A 22,751-nucleotide genomic window follows, 5' to 3' on the forward strand; every position below is an offset into this window, starting at 1 on the left:
CTCATGAATTAGGGGAACATGGGAACTGCATAAGAGTTTACTTCACATGGTTTTTTAAACCTCATTCATATTCAGGGGTGCATCTGCAATACAGTAAACAAAAAACGTGGTGTGGTTTCTTTAAATCTCATACAATAGATTTAAAGTGACACTAAGCTCAGGAGTTACGTCTTAAAAAATTAATTCAAGTACCCTGACTATTAACAAAAATTTAACTTATTTGTGTATCACTTGGCTGTAGATCCTCAAATCATCTCTGAATTCATGCTGAGACTGTCCTTCCTTCTGGAGGGTGGCTACTTTTCTTACCCATGGTCCCTGTGTGTGTTGTAAAGTAGCCACAACTTCATGATCACTCCCCTGATGAACTACAATCTCACGTTTAGTTTACTAATTTGTATTGAGATTGTAGTCCATTCCGGGAGTGAACGTGTAGCGGTGGCTACATTACAATATACACAGGGACCATGGGGAACAAAAGTAGCCACCCTCCAGAAGGAAGGACAGTGTCAGCATGAATTCAGAGATGATTTGAGGAGCTACACAAATAAGATACACAAATAAGATACATTTTTGTTAATAGTTAGGGTACTTGAATGCATTTTTAAGATTTAACTGAGTTTACGGTCACTTTAAAAAGCACTGAGAGTGTATCCATTATACCAAATGGTACAGCACGCACAAGCAGCTAGCCAAAGCAGCACAACATCAGAATATATAGAATTTATTGCATCAGAATATCTTAAACCATGTGTAAAGTTGGCCATGCACTGATAGATTCATACGAAAATTCTCAAGAGAACATTCAATAACACCATCAGAGACTTGACAAATGTCATTCAAAATTTTGTTTGATTTTACCATTCAGTTTTGCAAATGGATGGGGTTTCCCAAACAAAAAAAACATATTTGCTGTTAGAATTTAGTTTTGTTTAAAAATACATTTTATCCTGCTCCTTCATTTGTTTAGGCCAAAACCAGTTGATTTGACCCCATTAAAATGGTAGTAAACCGCTGCAACTTTGCTCTTACAACTTAGCCACTTCTTAGCCACTTACAACTGTGCTCTTCACCAGCGATGTGCAATCTATTTTCAGTCTAACAATTCTTCCGCTATCTGCCTTGCCTCTTCAGCATTCCCAGGCATCATCTTTGGTCAATGGGTGGCTACTTATTATGTTCACAGGAGTTACATTCTCCCAGGCAATAGGCCCAGTCATGGCATCTTAAAGATGATTTAGCAGAGAGTGCACACTGCATGGTGCATGCATAGTACAGAGTACACAGACTTTACATGTCTCTTCTGCCAAAAATCCCTACCCCCTAGCGATTTTTTATTTTTGACTCTACTTCTGCTTTAACTATGAGAAAGATGAATGGACTTTCTGAAAACTAATGCTTTCAATGAAGTTCTACTAATGTATGGCCGAACTTAACTTTGTCAAGGTGATGGAGCTTGCACAGGGTTAAAAGCCTTCTACAGTGCTACAGGTGACACTGTTTAAGCTTTGGAATTGGACGCTCAGGTTGGAGCACTGCTTTCTGGGAGAAAATAAAAAAGTTCAGATGCTTCCACTTGCCTAAAAGCACTGGGTCATTCCGAGGAATCTGACAGAAGAACAGAACAGTGGGGTAGCACTGCAAAGGTGAGTATCAATCCAGATTCACAACTCCATGGTGCGGTAACAAAGGCACATTAACCGTGTTACGTGTGTGTCAATGTGCATTGTGTTAAGGCAGTCCATTTATTTTGAATGAACTGCCAACGGCCCCCCAGTATGATTAATGCCGCACCTGATCCTTTTTGGGAATGCAACATTGAGGTGCACTACAGCACAGGTGCATTACCTTAGTAAATTGAGTTGGCATACCAAATGAATGGAGCTACTGTGCACTAACACACTAAAAGCATGTTACCGCATGCATTATTTGTTCTCAGATGTCTGAACCCGGCCACAGTAGGGGGGCTTTCAGCAGAAACCATAATTTTTCCTTATATAGTCTAGGGAACACTGTGGGCACCAAGTGACTAACAGAATCTCCCCCTCCCCATATAAAACATGTGTCATCAACATTCACTCCTCTAAAACCTAATTGGCTTCTATAAATTACTGGATTTTGCCCAATATTGTAATGTTTTTCCAGCTTTCCCAAGCCTGCTGAATTTTCAAGTGATGACCAGTCTCATTATGAATCAACTGGGAAGAGGAGAACTAATTATTGTAAAAACATCTCTTTAGATAATGGAAGACCATTTCATTAGCCATTGGTACTGATCTGAATGATCTAATCAATGTGGAAGGCACGTGGTTGGAAGCCACATGATACAGTCCAGTGATCAAGCCTGTTCTAACTACACCGCAGTAATAATCATTCATGCAGCTTACACATCCATCTGTATCAGCCTCCTGGTGCAAATTACATATTTACTGGTGGGACACGTTATCCACATTTTATTTCTGTTTATGGCCATCACAAAATCTTCAGCTAGATCAGCATAATTTGAAAGCAATTTCTGCCATTAAGCTGGCACCAGACATTTACCAAACAGGAAGAAAAATCTGCCACTGATCAGTAATTACTTAGAAACAACATCATCACAGTCCATCCACAATATTCTTCACTTGAAGTTGCACTATATAAAAGACACACATTATCACACAGATTTGCTGTCATTAATGAATCATAATTTTTTTTTTAAACGCACCCAGTGTAAGTATTCTTTTAATCCCCTGTATTGAAGTTCTCCTACTGGGAGAGGGAGGGACAATCGGGTAAGCTGTATTCAAATATTCTGAAAAGGAACACACTAACTGGAGGAGAGAGCAGATTGAGCAGAGGGGTGACATCATCAGTCTCCTTTTGCTCCTTCACTGTCCAGCCAGCAGGTGAGGGGTAGGGAGATGACATCATTGTATTCCTTAACTGTAATAGATAAAGTGGTGTCATTCACCTTTCTGTGCTATGTGATGGACTGTATACATCTCTGGACTGAAAGGATAGCAATACAAATCCCTTTGGCAGATAAAACATCTCACATACTGTATATGTAGTTCCTTACCAGATATAAGGTTACTATTACAAAAAAAAGGTATTATGATAACTGGGTATATGTTATAGACATAATTTATATTTGTATCTACATAAATATGCAGACAAGGCTATCCAGAAAAAGTGACAGCAACAAGGGTTGGGATAAACTATAAATAAAATAAATGGCAAACAAACATGTTAACTTTAGTGCAGCCCCCCTCAGATGCTTATACTAATCTTCTCATCCCTGTGCAATCTTTATGGCCCAACCACATCATAATGCATTTTCGTGCAATGAGACTGGTTGTGTTAGACAACTCACTTCTTTTGAATGTAAACGCACCTCAATGTGCAAAAAATAGATCCCGAATTAATTTTTCAGTGTAGGGCAATGCCACACACAAAGGTGTAGGTGTGCTGCAGCGCACTGTAGATGCCTCTGTTATTGGGAGATGTGTTCTAATGACAGTGTCTCTTGAAAGTGGACTTTAACACCAAATATGACTTTCCACAATTGCCTCCCCCCCCATCTAAAAAGCTGACTTTTTTGCTTTGTCTATTTACTTTTTTCTTTAATATTTGCACTCCATGACAAACAGTCCCCCACCCCCAACAGTGCTTGTGGTGCATCCTGGAATATGCACATCAAGGGAGACATTGAGCGGAATTTATCAAAACTGGAGCATACAAAATCTGGAGCACTCTGTGCACGGCAACCAATCAGCTTCTCTCTTTAGTTTGTTCAGTTAAGATTTGAAAATGACAGATGCTGCCGTGCATAGCTGCTCCAGATTTTGTCTACTCCTGTTGCGGTAAATTCCCCTCACTATCTTCCATACACAGCAGATGGGAGAGACAGGATCTAGCCCATGTCATCCGGGTGCTGGCTGCTTGAACTAGGGAGAGACAGCCAGCTCCGAAGACAATGGAAAGGATGATGGTGTTGCGGGACCCAGATTCCAGTGGCAGAGCAGAGGAGCAAAGCAAAACTAGATCTGCTGGGTGGATGAGTATGTTGATTGAAGAAACCAAGTAAAAATTAAGTGGGAAGGTTAAAAAAACAAAGGGGGTGAAATTTCTCTTTATTGTAAACATAATAATAATAATAATAATAATAATAATAATAACAACAACATATATAGACACTGAAAGTACACAATAGTTTATCTTTAAGATAAATATGAATTTGTTCATTAACTGCAGAAAACAGACAATCTAGACATTGTTCTGGTCACTTTCTGTTTAAAACTTGGTTTAGCATGCCTTATGAAATTTACAGCATGTCATCCCATTGTTCTCCTTTACATATTGCAATAAGCAAAATAACCAATAGGTGTCACATATGTGTAAATTTACACTTTCTTTTCTTCACTTTTATCTTTCTGATTCAGTGAAGAACTCCAGTTAAGGGAATACAAATAAGAATGCACTGTTCCCACATGATCTGTGTTAAATGGACGTTATAAATCACACTACTTACAGTGACCATTTCCAAAGTGGAGTCTTTTTTCATCTGGGCTGTGCACCGATTTATTGTATCCACAAAACCTACAAGAGCAAACACAAGCAGTCATTTCCTCAATGATATAGAAAAACATGTTGACTTTATGATAAGACATTGTTATGGCCATAGCTAGAGTACGTAAATGGAGGGCAGGTCATCAAATGGCCAAAGATGACAAATAAGGGCTTCATAAGAATTCTATAAACACTTCAGTCACTTGACCTAATTGGAGAAAATTGGCTGAAATAAAGCCAGGCATAGATGTATCAACTGGACACCCAACCTGACTTATGTGTACGGCTGCCACTAATGATTATATTCATAATGGATTAGTTGGCCGATTTATTTTTTTGCTTAATCGGATAAAAAAAATTAAATAAACACCATCCTTCATTTAAAATAAAATACACACATGCAGTGTTACAAACATTAGGTTTACTTCAGAATGAACTGTATGCATAGTTTTTTGCAATCGCACTGCACTGGAATGAACGGGCAGTGGGCGAGCACACTGTGGGCGGAAGGCGCGTTTGGGGTGCCATTGAATTTAATGGTACTTCAACGCACCTCCTGCAGAAGAATTTGTCAGGCCGTAACGGAAAATTACTTTTTTTCCCACCTTTTAGAATTAAAAATAATAATAATTGTATTGTAAGCAAACAGCGCTTGAAATGCTTAAGCTGAGGAATGACAGCTGCCAGTGACAAGATTCCACAGACGGCAACTGAATGTAAATACAGCAGGTAGTTGGCTAGTGCAATAGCTAGCCTGCTATTGGCCATTTCAAATTGCAATAGCCAATAGCAGGCTGGCTATTGCACCCGTCCACTGCTTGCTGTGCCCTCCTCCCAGCATGGAGGAGAGAGCTAATGGATCCAACCAACTAATCAATAATGAGGACAGTTGGCAACTATTCTCATTATCGATTAGTTGGTTCCAGCCCTACTCATGTGGAATAAAGGTAGGCTCCATCTTTCAAGGGAATTCTCTGTTAGGAAAGCTTGCAAATACAGTAAACCAAATTAGCATTTTTCTCTTATATTCCAGATTAAAATGAAAAAATGTTTTGTGTCTTTTCCCTTCACTTGGAAGATTTGTCATTACAGAAAGTGAAGAGAGACGTTTCTTCACTTTCTGCCATGAAAAATCTTCTAAAAGTGAAGGGAAAAGATATCAGTGATAGTGGTCAGCGGAACAAGCGTTCCATTGGGAGTATTTCCTCTCATTTGCTGTTCCTGTGATCCCTCTATATGGTAGAACTGAAGTTAAATCTTTTCACTGGAGTTACAGCTAGGAATAAACACCTGATATATGAGATACGCTTCACTATGCTACTGCTAAAAAACATAAAGTTTTGGCTGAAGTTTTATTTTATCATTACAATGCAATATTAAAATAATTTCTTGCCTGGAAATGCTGAAAAATTATTTGCAATTTACAAGCAATATCAGCTTCACAAGCCCCAACTCCATGCAGTTTTATGTTATAAAACCCAAGATTTAGATTGAAGGCTGCAAAACCATTGGTTACTTCACAATGCCAGTAAAATGTAAAAAGTAAGAGCAGAGGAAGATACAAGCATTTGACACTCCTGGAAGTGTTGAATGTTAAACACTTAGGTGTAGGCTGCAGCACTGGAAGACACAATAGTTCAGACTCAGTGCCCACTGAAGAGCCTAGTGTTCACAGTCTTGCAGTGCAAGGAACCATTATGAAGATTTTTTAAAAGACTGGACAGATTCCTTTTAATGCATGTGTTAAATGTACACCTAGTGCATCCTATATGAACAACACTCACTCCTTTGAGGACCTTATGACACTTGTCCATCTTGCATTTTGCTGCAAGGAAATGCATGTCAATCCCATTCTTTGCTATGTGGCTGATGGTGTGGCTATGTCAATGGTGAAAGTAATAGGGAAACTCTATGGGCCCATTTACACTTATAAAAGTAGCCACCCTCCAGAAGGAAGGACAGTGTCAGCACAAATTCAGAAATGATTTGAGGATCTACAGCTGAGTGATACACAAATAAGATACATTTTGGTTAATAGTTACGGTACTTGAATGCATTTTTGTGGTTTAACTGCTGAGTTCAGTGTCACTTTAACTATTCATGCAGTTTAGGATCAATTTTAGAACAGGAAAGCACGTTTATAAATGTAGCAAGTCAATATGGTGGATGTGGGTCATATTAATCAAAATAGACAAAGGAATTATATAAAGCTAGGGAGGCAGATGAAGGTAGTCAAATCAAAAGAAACTGGTTTGAAAAATGTAAGTAACAGCTTTCCTGCAATTAGCACAGAGGCAGGATCATTTAGTTGAGCCTCTACCACCAACATTGTACCAGCAACATCAGAATGTTCATTCCATGTCTCTACCGCCTGTATAGTTTCGGGATATCCAATATTATAAAACTTCAAATTGCACTGACTCCAGGCTGATTTTATTAGAGTAAGAAAAACATGGTATCTAATTGAAGGCTATGCATAATTGCATAGGGTCAATGTCTAATGATAGTAAAGAGGTTTACTAAACAACATACCTACCCATGGCATTTCAGTCTGAGCGACACTAGAAGACTGAATTGACCAGTAGTTGGCTATAATTGGGAAGGCCTTATATGAGTTATTGCCTCTGACAACCACTGCTATCATTACAAAGCCAAACAAGGTATCCTGACATTTTCTGCTGCAGTATCTTTATTATAATACATGAAGAATACAATGGCAAATGTGTGACCCTTTCACAATGGTCACAAGTTGTAAGCAGATCTGAAAACAGATGCATAGATATTGTTGCCAGAGTTTCTGTGAGATATATGAAGCCTGGGGGTGATTACGCAACGCAACCTTTATCCTGAAATGGAATATCACTTATAGGTGGACTGGGCCATTATATAAGACATTATCTGAGCTTAATAATTGCCTCATAGTCAGCAAAATAAAGCCCTTGGTAGTTAAAAGTATAGATATTGAAAAAAAAAGTTCAAATAGTAGGACAGTTCTATCTACAGGTGCAACAAATCATTAAAACGATTTAGTAAAGATCTCAGCAAAAGTAGACAGCAGAGGTTTAATGATCCCTGTACAGCTTGGTAAGGTTACTGCTCAACAGTCAAAAAGTTGGGTTCATGTGCTGGGTCAGGTACTTGGTGGAATAAGGCCTGCTTTAATGATGTTAGATTGTTTAGCGCTTCCAGCTGTGTAAATCTTGAATCCCTTTTAAATGTGCTTTTTTTATTGATTCTCCTAGGATCTAACATGATTAAACCCGTTATTATTGCTCTGAATATGATTTCAAAAAGTGACTGTGTGAAAGAATCAGCCCTTATCCATTCAGGAAGCTGCAGGCATAATAAGTTATGACCTCACATCTCTCTCCCAGCTATATACGGTATGTCAATGGAACGCCCAATCTTCCTATGGGATTGCCTCTTGAGGAAACAGAAAAAAAATCTGCCAAAAATGTATCCCAAGCAACACAAAACCCAAAATAACAAGTCAAGCCGCTATAGCTGGAACCAATGGATCAAAGAGTAATGGACCTTAACATCTAAAACATTGCATTAATCTGCAGGAAAACACGTGTGCATTGAGCTCGACAAATTTGAAGAATGAGATTTTGGACAATTTAATAGAAACACAAGGGAAACCTGAGGTCCATGTGGTTATGAAATCTAATCTGGCAGTGCTTGAAAAGCCACTTGCACAGCGTAGTTTACACATAATCAGTGCACACAACCCAGGCTTCTCCTAAGTGCCTAAGATGTCACACCTGGCTTTAATAGAAATAACACAGTGCATGAGATAGTAAACTTAATCAGGCGTACACAGGTCAAATCTCAGGCAATCTGATTTAATAAGGTGTGAAATATAGCTACAGAAAACAGCAAACACTTGACAATGTACAAAAAGAAAACATGAATGATTATGTTAACAGATAGAAAATTCCTGCAATAACCTATGAAATAAACCAAATCAACAAACCCCTTTTTGTGTATTGTATTTTGTTTTCTTGTTGAATGTACAGTACACCTAGCACATGGGCAATGTAAAGTACATATATACAGTAAAAGCAGTAAAATTACATAAAAGTAACAAAAATATACAATTATGCTTCTGCTTTCTATAATAGCTGCCTACTTTCCTAACCTGTTCAGTAGTATAATACTTCTAATAAAAGTATATCTAAAGCTAAAGTTTATAGCTACAGATTCAAGTTTATTCCAATGTAAAATCTGAAGGACAATTGTAATCCAAGGCAATGCGTATCAGGGGTTGGAGCTGTGCCTTCTTCATTAGGACTTCATTAGGAGATAAAAAGCAATATATGCAGACTTGATATTAAAGGGATACTTTGATATAGAAGATTTTAGTCTGGCAGGTTGTTTGTCAACAGCTGGTTAGAGCAATCTAATTTTCCATTTGAATATACTTGTATCTGAATTTTTCAATCCCACTTCAATCCCAAATTTATCCAGTTCTGTCAGTCTAAATGTGACCATGAATGCACTTTGCTGTGCAGAAGCTGCGAGCCTGTTGCTCAAATGCCACAGATCTAAATCATCTCCACACTATTGAACGGTAACAGGAAAACTTTTAGTGATCCATTTCCATCAGCTGCCTCCATATAAAGAGATTTCCTTTCTCTATTTGTAGTGGTGACCATTGTCACCAAGACAGAAGGTGATGGGAAAACTAACATTTTAAACTTTTCATCAGGAGGAGCTGAGAAAAAAAAGCATTGTCCTAACGGAGACACCTCCTCCAGTGGTAACTGTCAAATAGTGATTTTTTCCTTTCTTTGTAAAGATTTCCTCTTACTTCCTATCTCAGGGACTGAAAGTGAAGGGACATCTTCTCAGACAAAGACAGAAAAAAACCTCTCTACTGTATGCAAAACTGGAAGAAAGGTTAGGTGTTAGATACACTTTACTTTTTAGGGTTATAGCAAGAGGGGTAGCAGGTGGGGCAGGCACTACAATTCTTGAGAACCCATGTCTGATCCTGATTTAGGAATGTTAACTTCTTTCTACCTCATTGCACCTATTAGAGATATGGGCCACCAGAGTGTTGAGTATGAGGGGTTTTCTTTTGCAGAAGACTTTCACATCGATTTTTATTTTTTTAAGTGACTGGCGGGGTTGTGCTATTTCTTTATGTTTGTTTCCAATTATAGGCAAAGGCGAAGGAATTCAAGTGAAAACTGATCTATTCCTTCTATGACACAACAGGACAGAAAGTCAGATGTGAGTTGAAACATATAATTTCCTAATTTTAAGCACCTGTTGTTACAATCATCTCCTGAAACATTTACATATTCATCCATAAACATAATTAAAATCTCTTCTTCATGAGCCAGCTTGTAATGTTTAATAATGTAGAATCTCAAATATAAAATAACCGCAGGTGTACATTTCACCTTCAAACCTTAAAGTTAGCACAACTTGTAAGTTCAAAAAAATATCCTACCTTCCCTGGTCCCTCGAGACTTGGGGTCCCCCCATCCATTCCTGACCCTGTACTGGGATTGTATGGGCCTCCCTTCTATTTTCATGACTATTACTTATGACTCTGTAATTTGAGTATTTTGTTATTTCTGGTTTTATGTTTCACAAACTTTAACTTTTGAATAACCTTCTGTATATACAGTGTCATTCATACTGGTTGTACAGTGAAAACTTTACAACTTCCAACAACAAAAAATTAATTGAAAAAGAAAAATACCCTACCTCTAACAGAAATGTACATATATCTGATTATTACAGTGTATGTAAAGGCATTCTTTATACATTTTTGGATAGAGTAGGGGAGGGTTAGTCCCTTTGAGAAATGTAGGGAACAACTGCTTGACCCTTTGTCAAGTGTTTTTGATCCTTTGTCAAGTGGGAAGGTTTTTTTCTCTTTTTGTACCCACTGGGAAGATTCATCTTTTTATTTGTTGTGGAGGCAATTTGTTCCCGTAGCAGAAAGTGATCAGAGATCCAAACATTTTAAGTTGTCAGCAGAGAGAATCCTCCAATAGGGGATACCTGTTCCTACGGCACATCTCTAAGCCAGGAATTCAATTCACTCTAAATAAATTTCTTCTAATTTCCTGTTGGATCCCCAGGACAGAAAGTGAAGGAAAATATTGCTAGTGTGACACATGCAGCAAAAATAACCTGATAGGGTTTTCGCTTTTCCCTATATTACAGTGTATGAATTGCCTAGTTTTGGATAAGTAAGTGAAGGTTAAAACCCCTCAAAACACGTAGAAGCCCATTGCACTCCTGACCGGTGAAAGAACCCAGAAAATGTGGGTGGGTGCTAAAATTACAGCAGATGTCTCCGCAAAATGAATCTAGGTAAACAGACGTCACTAGCACTCCAACATAAATACAAGTCAATATTTATTGACTACAAAGTGTCACATTATCACAAGTGACGTTTCAGAAGGAAGGAACCTTGCGGTTTCGAAACATCGCCTGTGATTATGAGACACTTTGTTATTTACACTGGAGTGCTAGTGACTCGCTTTACCTGGGTTAAAAACCCTGGAACCTGGAATTCCTTTCTATTCTAGTATGGGTGGCAACTCCAAATTTTAGATCTTCTTTTGCCGTTAGCTGTGCTAACAATGGTCACTAGGGGCAGCACTAAAAATCCAATGTACATAACGCCATACTGCACAAACATCCAGTGACCCCTGTAGAATGGTTGGGTACACTGCTAAACAGTGGCACCATACAAATCCAATAAATGACAAAAAGCCAGCATGCCAAACTGATTACCTACATGGTCAGATTTACTGAAATCCTATATCAGCAACAATACTACCCACATTTTAAGAGCCCAATGGCCCTCTTTATCAAGGTGAATACATGTTGGGTTTATGTAATTTATTAGCAGTAAAAATGTAACAGGGTTGCTCTCCCCTCCCTATTATACCCAAAACAAAAAAAGTTTTGCGTTTGAATACACTTTAACATCTCCAATAATAAATGACACAAACATGCATGTATATGTGGACAAGCCCAGGAAAAAAAAATATACATCCAATGTATATTATAGAAGCAGAAAAGTTAGACAACTAACCTTCCAATGAGCACGTATAAAACCACTGTGAGCAGGATAATTACTATCGCTGCTGAGATGCCAATCATCACAACCTGACTATTCTCACTGGAAATGGAGAAAGCTGAAAGGATAAAAAGAAGAAAATGTGTTAGTTCATCAGGAGTGACACACGAGTGACTTTAGAAAATGATGACAAAAATCAGCAAAATCCTGTCAATAGAAACAAAACTTGAGCAGTAATATGCCTTATGGAAGAACTCCCTTTATGTTCTAAAAACTAATAATTGCCAGGAAATGTATATTTTTTATTAATATAGTGAATTGCAGGGGAATATTTACTGGAAGCTACAAGGCAGCAACGGTCACCACCAGCCCTCGGACACCACGGTTCTGAATGCAGGACATAATGTATCATTATGACGTTCAGGCCAGCTCTGAACAATGTTATGGACATGTCACACCAGTAAGTTTGTAGCAGAGATCTTTAGCAGCTACAGATCAATCTGATCTTATTCTAAGGACATTCATAGATAGATAAAGTGATGCTGCTCTAGGTGAATACAATGCTTATCTATGGAGTTCCATGATCTTTGGTGTATTACAATCCTTAGCAGCTCCAATGGATTATGTGTGTACCTAATGAAGTTGGGTGAAGTTCTGCAGATGATTTTGAAGTGGCTACCTTATGTCAAAAGATGTTTGACCTGAGGAAGCCTCTTGGATGAGTGATGCATCATATTTCACATTACAGAATGTTTGGATAAATGACTAACTACTTCTAGCTGTGTTAGATTCTGATTGATTCTGTGTTGGATACAAAATGTTGTGAGATAGACTTTATTTAGCATGCAGTTTGAGGTTGGGCCAATAACCTTGATGCTGTTGTAGTGCAAAACAAAGTTGAATCTTCCCTTAGCTTTTTGAGCATAAAGAGCCATATAGCTCCATAAACTTTTTCCAGGCCAGAGCTTGACTGCCATTAAGAATGTGTGCTGAGCCCCCTTCTATGAACTTGTGAACAAGGTCCTAAAGAAACAAGCATATAGGAGGATTTTTGGTTTGGAACTGGATTGTGTGTGGTGTCCACAGAATGCATATGTTTAGCAACAGAGTAGTGGGCACGTCTACAGACCAGGACTGAAAGACTGCAAGAAAGTCATCAAGGAAGGGATCTCTGTAGATGTACATTGTGCAAGAAAGTCATCAAGGAAGGGATCTCTGTAGATGTACATTGTGCAAGAAAGTCATCAAGGAAGGGATCTCTGTAGATGTACATTCTGCTTCCCACAACTTGAAGTCATATGGGATGCGGGATGGAAAGATTTTTTGCTAAACTCAAGAAGAGGCTGACTGCTTTAAACAGTTTGTGGTCAGCTTCTCAAGGGATTACTTAAGTGCAACATAGAAGTCATCATTATGGCTCCTAGAAATAAATACATTAAATTAGTGCAAATGCGATCAAGCTGAATGTAAACAAAGCTGTGTTTATATTGGTCCAAGTCTGTAAGGATAGCTCTCAAAGCACAAGGAAAAATAGGCAGCAGTAAGAGATTATATTCATAAAATTGCTTAGTATCCCATTACATAGTAAGTAAAATTACCTGCAAAATATAACATTCTCTCTGGCAACATTGTGGATGTTTCACATCATATAAGACTGAATATAGTTAGAGACAGCAAATAGTCATTTATTTTCAATCAAATGGATATCGTCTAATATATCTTCTGTGAGATAGATAGCTGAGCTAGTGTATTTTGAAAATAGAATCAGAGGGGGTAGGGGGTGTCTCTCTACTGACTCTATCAGCGGAATTTATCAAAACTAGAGCTGACAGAATCTGGAGCAGCTGTCCATATTAACCAACCAGCTTCTATCTTTCAATTACAAAGCTGCTCCAGTTTTGATAACTTTCCCCCGTGTGTTTTGTCAATAGATCTGCACAGCAGGAAATACAAAGCCATGCAGGCAATTCACAGTATAGCAGTAGATGACTCAGCACAAATGGCAAATCAAAGAATGGTGTAGGTAATAAATATACAACTTTTTATAGTTTGAAACGGCAGATCTGTTATGCTTTTTTAATACATTTCTTCCTTTCGCACAGTATATACATTTCTGTAATCTCTGAGACAGAATGATGATTGGCTGCTCTGGATTTTTGCATAACACTATTTCTGTTTTGAATATGTGTTCTTTAACGATATGTATTTTACAATTTCCTAAAATAACTAGAAAAGGCTTGTGCCATATCATATAGTTTAAGTAGCCTTTCTGGGATGTTATCTGAAAGAAATATTGCGCTAATGAGAGTCAAGTACTGCATACAAACAAGCCAGATTAACAAGCCATTGAAAAAATAAATTGGTGTTGATGTCTCTTTAAATCCTGAAAAGCTGGTCATTGTTCTCAATAAATAAAAATCCAGATTGGCTACTTGGCAAGTCCGCTCACAGAAAAAATAGTGTAAAATCTAACCAAAACAGCCTCACTTAGTTTACTGGCACCCCAATTAATTTTAAAATCTCATGTTAACGCTGGGCAGGAGTGCTAAATCCTTAGTCTGTTTTTCTGTAACAAATCACATAGTGAACTTAAAAACAGCAGTCATGACTTAAAAAGAACAAAAACAAATGTGTGTTAAATTTATTTAAAGTAACTAGCAAGTTGGTGATCTAAAGAACAACTGTGTAATTGAGTTTAATTCACTTGATAAAACACATGTGAAAATAATAGCAAGGGTCCAGCGCTAGTCCATGCTAACAATGTAGCTGTGGGTGGCATATTGTATTTCACTAATAACGTGTGTTTACATGACTGTGGGTTAGGACATCATTTTTACACCCAATTACAGCCGGATTATTTCAACACTTGTGCTGAGAGTGAAGCACTCTGATAACTAACTAATGATGCGTATAGCAGTCCTTTTGGCACAATACAACAGGATGCTAGATATCTTAAAGGGTAAAATATAAAATTTTCTTAATTGCATACATCAATGGTGCAATTTTCAGGATTCTACTAAATATCCTGATGATGGCACATTTGGTGCATAAAAGTCTAACACTAAAACTTCCTGCTGTGTAGACAGTTGTATTCTAAGTATATGGTGACATGCCGAGATCAAATTGTCACTTTGTTCTTTTCATGCTGGATAGAGATGAGCAAGACTCAAACCCAGCCTGTTCAAAGTTTGGCAAATGGGCAAACAAACCATATTTGGCCAGCTTGCCCACCCGAACCTCCAGCTGATGTTTGCATACAAGCGCTAACGCTTCTAAATAACAGGACAGATCTCCGGAGGCTTCTGTTTGTAAGCAAACCGGTGGGGATTCTGGGTGTGCGTTCACAGCTAAACTCCTGCATGCAGCAGTTTGGGAGCACTTTACCCAGCATTCAGTGATAGGTGTCCTACTTGGATACCTTAACAATGTACTTGATTTTTACAGGGTTATATTGCTCGCTCTAATCTACCTCACCACCTTTTTCAGCATGGATTTTGCAATGGCTATGGCATAATAAAATGTTAATTCTAAGGCCATTTAATGTACTATTATTTTCATTTATAAAAAAAATTACATCTCAGGCCATTTTTTTGTGATGAGATGCGAGGGAGCCCCCACTTTAAACCTGTACTTTTCTGCTTTTGCTTACCTTCCCTTCACTCCCCTCTGCCATCTGGCCAGTAAAAGTGAAGTGACATGCCCCATTTGATGGGTAAAATTGAACTTACTGCTCTTATATCCACATGACAGCACTGGTGCTTGGCAAATGTCCACTCAGTCCACTCAAATGTCCACTCAGAAACGTAGTGCTGTCACATGGAATTTGGTAAAGAGTTAACTGGTTGTAGTTTGAAGCTTACCCAGACTTCTTTGTGCTTTCAAAAGGCAAGCAGAGTGGCAGATAGAGAAATGGATAGCAAGAATAAGCAGCTCTGGGGCCAACATTACAGTAGAACTGTGGCCATGCTATGGACTTTTATGTATTTACATATGCATAACAAGCTGTAAATTTATAAAAAAATAAGCCCTCACCAATCTCTGTAGCAAGATTTTCTGTAAAAGGGTATTAATGCTTCTTTTATGTTTACAGCTGCCAATAGTTAAATGCCAGGAGCAGATCAGGGCCTCCTGGCAGACAATATTGTCTGATATAAGTGTGTTTGAATGGCCCCCAGCAATAACATAACCTCAGCCAGTCTGAGAGGTGTGACCAAAACTTGATGGGTGAGTATACTTTATGTGATGTTTTGTTTCCAAGTCTTCATTGGGAACCCATGAGAGGGCCTCAATACAAGAGGTTGATGAGTACTTATTTGGCTTAAAGTACATTTAGAGTTCAACTGCAGCAAGGGTATTTCTTCCAAGAATTAGGTCTTACTTTTAGGACACTTTAAATTAGACAAAAAAAAATAATATAACGACTTCAACATACAGGTGGCAGATAAAAACATCTTCTCCAGCACCAACCTCTGTTGACCTAGGTTTAATTTTAGTCTACATGAATACTCAATATGCAGCAGCAATTGGCTTTTTTAAAACTGTGTCTTTTTGTCATCAAAAAGCAGTCCTTGATCTCCAGCAGTTATGTGAAAGTGCCAAGGCTTGAAGGTGCAATCTGGAAGAATAATGTCAGTTGGGAGCATTAAACATAATTACACAACTAACCATTTAGGAAGGTATTTAGGAAATGCCTAAATATCTCTTCTGGAGGCAACTTTCCATGTTGTCTGCATCCCAGCCTGTAAAGATCTCATGAGATGTACATGTACTATAGACACATAGGGGTGTATTTACTAACCTTTTAAACACACCACGAATGTGTATACACCTCTGTAGTGTGTTCCCTCCCAGCATGATCTATGGGAGGAATCGAAACACCTTTGTAGTGTGTACACACCCAGCAGGTGTGTTGTGCAGAGCCCTGCAATGAATTGCAAGGTAATGTGGTGTAAATTAGCTCTATGTTATGTTGCTTGCGTTGATGAATGCAAGAATGTAAATGCATGAGCTAACCATTTTTGTCTAAACTGTGAAGCAGCATTATATATGCATCATGTGCATGATTTTTCCATATATGGCATTAGTGGAAATATGCTTTTAGAGACTTTTTGGTTGATAAATACGTTTTGCTGTGTGAAAATCACACACACCTGGTGTGTGTGTGTGTTTAGGTTAGTAAATCACCCCCATAGTCCTGTTCAAGTCTAAGAAACATTAGAGAGCAGATGCATTCTCAGTCCACCACTAGATTTGTACAGATCATACTGCAGACAATGCCGTAGGCTGCATCCTCGGAGAAGGTAAGTAACCATGAAGTGGGGGAGGGGGGTAATTCGCACAATTGTGTATGTTTAGTGCTCAAAACTGATGACACAATTTTTCTGAAATGCACCTTGGCACAATCACATGACTGGAGGTCAAAGTCTACTTTTTAATGATAAAAAGGCACAGTAATCCAACATAACATAAACAGCATATAAAAGGAAAGGAGCACTGAACTATGTGATAATATATAAAAGGTATCACTGAAAATAATTGGGGTGTGATTTAACCTTTTTCTTTAAATCCAAAATTATTTTGTTCTCCTAACTGATCCTAGACTACAAGATTGACCACTGGGATAAACTACAGTGCAGCACTAGAGCAGAGTACATTTTCAGTATTCAAAACAAGATATACGAAGATACAGTTCAATAGGTTATAACTGATAAACACTAAAATGAATTAAAATACTATATATATTAAATGTTAGATTGATGTTCACAACAAGCAAATACGTACAGTCAGGACTTGTTTCAAACTCAAACTTGCGACTGTTTGATCCATAGCCAGCTGCCGTTCGAGCTCGTATTTGGAAGATATATGTGGTATCAGGTTTTAGACCAGTAATCGTCACATTGGTGCCTCTCGCTCGCAGAATGGTGTAACTTGTTTCCTGTTCCTGCTTTTGGGGAAAAGACATTTGGCTATTAAAATCTACACAAATAAAATATCCATATTGCCTTCTGAGCCAATATTTATGAAAATAAACACCATTAAAGATGAACTCCAGGCAAACCGCTAAATACACAGAAAAATACATATAGGGAGCTGTTTTACTTGTCAAATCATTTGTATTTCTATTCATCAGTTAAGATATTTACCTAGCTCTGCCACACAACATGGCCATATCTGGCAGGGCAGGAGACCTGTCTGATTTTTTTTTTTGCTACAGGTAATGTTGAATTCCAGTCAACACAAAATACATTGCAGCAGTCCTAGATTATACGTGAGGACGTTAAGGGCTTGCCCATAAATGAGACCATAGAAGAGCCCTGGCTGCCAGGAGAACAAGGCAAGTATTCATGTTTATTCCTTACCCCATAGACAAAACAAGCAATTAGACCTAGTTGTGTGTGTGTGTGTTGGGAAGCACCACATTTGTTATTGAAGTTTAGCTTTAAGTAACACTCACAGATCCCTCCCCTTGTTCCTCCCCCAGCCTGTGACTGGAGAGTGAAAGGAGAAGCAGCAGACTGATGAACTCATCTTACTGTCACTCTTCTCTTTTCTCTTATCCACATCCATTGTTAGTGCATGAGCACTGCATCCACCCATATTGGTTGCTTCTGCTGCTTCTCATTCTCCCAGTCTAACCTCTTCTCAATGATGTACATATAGACACAGAGTTTCCTTAATTTAGTGTTTTATATTTGCCTGGAGTTCAACTTTAATTCATGAATGATTCTTGAAATCAGTGATTCATCAAACACAACTACAATAAGTGCAATAACAAGTTTAATATTGGAACAACCAGCAAAGTTAATTTTCTCCTATTGCATTTAGTCCAGAGTTAAAGTTGAATACACTGTCATCATTTTTGTCTTGCATTCCTGATTGTTCCGGTATGGTTTTCATCTGCTTGTTAGAATACAATATTAAACATCTGACATCTATTATCATAACCTTAATACTATTGTTTGAAGTTTGAAATATCTGGTAATTAGTTTAAGCTATCAGATAATTCACTTTTAAATCATGACTTCTAAAAGAAGAAAAGTAGAAACTTTTTTGATGTTTTTATTTGAAAGTTTGACTGAAATTCCACTGAAGTTTGCTCAGTCCATAAATTGTGGAAACTCTGAAAATTATAAGATTACATACCTACATTTTATTGCCCATAACATGTGTTGATATTGGACTGGGGTGACCAGAATAATATTTTTGAAGCATTTTTAACTGGAACTTGGTCCCTAAAAGCCAAACTTCATCTTTTAGTGGATTTTTAAGCTGCAATGTAAAGTAGTACAATTCATTTTGTTACTAGTTAGTTATTGCATATCTATAAATGGGTAGGTAATATGTTCATGCTAGCATTATAAAGACAGCTGTAGATATTTCTACACAACTTTAGTTAAAAAAGCAAAATTTGTAAAAGTGTCATTACAGTACATCTACTGTATAATAATGTACACAGATTTCCAAATTTGATGTCCAATGCAATGCTAAAGCAGTTTCCAAAAATATATTATTAAAAATGCACTCACTTGCCTCTCTGAGTCTTATAGCTTATATTTTTTCTATGTCCCCAGATCTCTTCCTCTTGCTGAATAGACCTTGCAGAGGACAGGACTGTTCAGGGTCTGCATGTCATTACTGTGTAAAGTGTAGGTATTTCAACAAACGACAGCTTCCATAAGCTGCACCTTATGCAAATTATTGGGTGTATTACCAGTGCCGGGATTGGACAAACAACAGGGGTGGTGCCAGGCATGACCAACAACTTATACACAAGCTAATAGCTCGCAGATCGTCCTGCTGTAGTTCTTGTGGACATGGCTGATGTCAGGTGAAAAAGCTGCCCTGCTATCAGAAGAGGTGGTTTAGTGTTCTCACTTTCGAAAGAAAGCGTAGGGTGTAGCAGAAAGGAAATAGTCACCAAAAGAACACTTTTATGCCTGCACAGCATATATGTTTTTTTTTTATATTTGCCTATATCAAGATCTTCCACAATCAAATCAGTGCAACCTTTTTAAATAAAAGTTAACACTATATAGAAAGATGATTATTCTAAACCTTGGGGTACTGTTTCAGATCTGGCAAGAGAGTTGAGTTTTGTGAAGGAACAAGTTATCTATTTAACAGGCAACATTTAGAATTTGTGGTATTTGGTCAATATTGCAATTCATTTGATAACACTATATCAACATCTTCATAATGGGTGAATATTCAAGCAGATCAGTCCAGAAAATTATGGAAATAAAGTAATAAATAAACAAGATGCAATCTCTCTCTCTCTCTTTAAAAAGGCAGCCTATCATATAGACACCATACTATCAAAAAGAAAAAAAAATCTACTTTTTAGTTAATAAAAACCACCACTATCTTAGATGGTAAACAAGGATCACTTATTTTAGATGCCTTCAAAGAACATATATGAAAAACAAGGGACGTTAAAGCCATATTGCATTATGATCTTTTAAAAATATTTGATAAAACATTTTATAAAGGTTTCAGATAAAAAGAGACATACCATGAACAATCGGAGTATAACATAAGCTGCATCATCAGATAGGATAAGCAGTGAAGCATAATCTGACTCTTGGAAAGATTCTTGTTGAGTGATTGGGAGTGTAAGCAGGAAAATGGAGAAACAGAACAAGGGGTGGGTATTGGAGGGGGTCACCCTTGAGCCACATGGAGCTGTTAATACCCTAAGGCTTATGTAAACTTGTGATTATCTGGACACTTTTGACCTTCTAATAGAGGGTCTCCCTATCTTCAGAGACATCTCCTCTCTTTTCTGTTGTGTCTACAGACAGGATGTGAGAGGAGACTGTTCACGTTAGTATACAGCAAAAAAACCTGACAGAGGTTTTACCATTTTTTACTCTATCCAGAACAAAAAATGTTTTGGCCTTTGAGTTTTATTTTTATCCAGGTAAGTTATAGTAAGATGGACTTTAAGGAACCAAAAGTCCTCCACTTAACCAATGAGTAGCAGTGTATACTGTATAAAATGTTTGAGCACAGTAAAGATTCAGACTTGCTGCCTTAAAAAGAACCTTCTGTAATTTTACTCAAGCACAGACACTGGATTCAATTGCATGTGCTCATATCTGTTTTACCACTTTAATGAAATCCTTCACCTTGGAAACTTTATCTCAGGGATCATTATTTGCTAATTATGAACACATGAAATGTGATGACTCAACCAGCATTTAAAAAGTATACAATGAAGCCTCTGGAATGTTACTTGTTAATTTCACCTAATATGCTCTGTCTGCCGAAATGTTTTATTTAGAGACAATAGGCATTCATTCCCGCTATAAGTTTGATATTTAATTATACCATATTCTCCCAAAAATACCTAAATGATTAGCATTAATGCTGAAACCATCGCAAAAGGTTCTCTGTAGCCCAGAAAATAATGATTTGCCTTCTTTTGACATGAAATACAACTGGTAGATGTGATCAAGCCGTAGGGTTTGATTTACTAAAGGCAAATTAACTGTTCACTTCGGAAGGGAATTGGCAATTTACCTTGAGCTAAGTGAATGAGGTGAAAAAAGGTCTGCTGACTTCCTTCATGCAATCTTGGTAAGCAAAATTATGTTTTTTAAAAGTTTTCCTTGCACTTGATTGGCTATTTTTTTGCAAATTAACTGTTACCACATTCACCAAGCTAATGGAAAATTCCTCGGCAAAGTGCAAACTCCCTTACAAAGTGAGCAACCTATTTGTCTTTAGTAAATCAACCCCATAGATCAACCCCATAGATCAGGGGGAGGAAACCTCGTCACTTTGTTCTGAAATTTAAAATCCTATCATGCCTCTGCCTCTGGGAGCGATTACTCGCATTGGGACTTTCCGTTTTACCATGGGACTTTCAGTTTTACCACAGTTGGGTTGACAAGGTCTCCTAACCATTCCATAGAACATAAGAAAAAAATAAAATCAGACGTATATGATAAGTTCTATAGTTACATCAACTTTCTAGTTGCTACTGTACTAACAACATTTTTATGCCTATGTGATTTTTCTTATAATGACAATACTTTTATGTAAAATATATAAATCTGGGATCTAGCCATGTGCTAGATAAACATGCAACAAGCACCTACCATGAAGAAGGATGACATTTTTGGCTCATATGGTGAATAGTAGAGGCCGATATGAAGTGTATACTGTATATAGCCCAAACTTTATTTTTTGAATCGGCTTGAGTGGGGAAGGATTAGAAACCTTGACAAGTTTTTATTGTTGCCTGTGTCCATGATAGCTATATTCACCCTGATTATTTTACTAGGTGACCATTGTCACCGAGACAGAAAGTGATGGGAAAGCCAAAATCTTATAGAACGAGAGGTCCGGGTAATTCTACCAATTGGGCAAATGTTTCTGGCAACAACTGTGTTGTAGAGATTGTCTGTCACTTGCTGATGCATCTCTAGGACAGAAAGTAAAAGAAAATCTCCTAGGATGCAGAAAAAAAAAGAAACTGACAATGATTTACCCATGCCCTACTCTAGGGCAAAACTTAAAGTAACTTTGGCTGATGTGATCTAATGTGAACAGTAAAAATGTGGGAAACGTAGAGCACATAGTAATAATCAAGAGAACAGGGAAGGGCACAGGAAGGGATGGGTAAGTGAAGACCATTGAGGAAATGAGAGTAATAATGAATAACAGAGAAAAAAAAAAGAAATGAGAGAAGAGGTAGAAAAGGTAAGTGATGAGAAAGGAGAAAAAAAAATACAAATGAAAGGGAAACATGCTCAAGCTGTAACCTGACCAAGGCCACTAATACTGCTCCACATATTATCCAAAAGATCCTAAAGAATGTTGCAATAATTACATAACCAAAGACTGAACATAAGCAATTACATCACTCATCACCACATTAATGATACAATTTAAAGGAGTCACTCATATTAAAGTCACTTGAGAGTGATACACATACCTACTGTAAACATATTAACATAAGACAAACTGCAATACTATATTATCAACTCTACAGACTTGCGTGAGCCCACCATACCTCTCATAACACAAGCCAGAGTGAAACCATATACCTATAATAGATCTGTGAATTATATTTTCTGTCTAGTACTCTGTGCCTCACACAAATACATATCAGTAACACCTTGCAAGTTTAGCAGACTTATTC

General features: G+C 37.7%; 1 protein-coding gene across 1 annotated transcript in view; it reads right to left on the minus strand.

Annotated features, from left to right (window-relative positions):
- The window catches only part of LOC108797301 (ephrin type-A receptor 3), a 122,510-nt gene that overhangs the window by 56,626 nt on the left and 43,133 nt on the right, over nucleotides 1-22,751 (minus strand). The window contains exons 4-6 of the mRNA XM_018568881.1: nucleotides 17,384-17,546; nucleotides 11,618-11,720; nucleotides 4,514-4,581 (exon numbers count right to left, since the gene is read on the minus strand). Of these exons, the coding sequence (XP_018424383.1) occupies nucleotides 4,514-4,581; nucleotides 11,618-11,720; nucleotides 17,384-17,546 (334 nt within the window). The remainder of the gene's footprint in view (nucleotides 1-4,513; nucleotides 4,582-11,617; nucleotides 11,721-17,383; nucleotides 17,547-22,751) is intronic.

Source organism: Nanorana parkeri, unplaced genomic scaffold (assembly GCF_000935625.1).
Source record: "Nanorana parkeri isolate BGI_ZX_2015 unplaced genomic scaffold, ASM93562v1 scaffold1258, whole genome shotgun sequence".
Classification (NCBI taxonomy): domain Eukaryota; kingdom Metazoa; phylum Chordata; class Amphibia; order Anura; family Dicroglossidae; genus Nanorana; species Nanorana parkeri.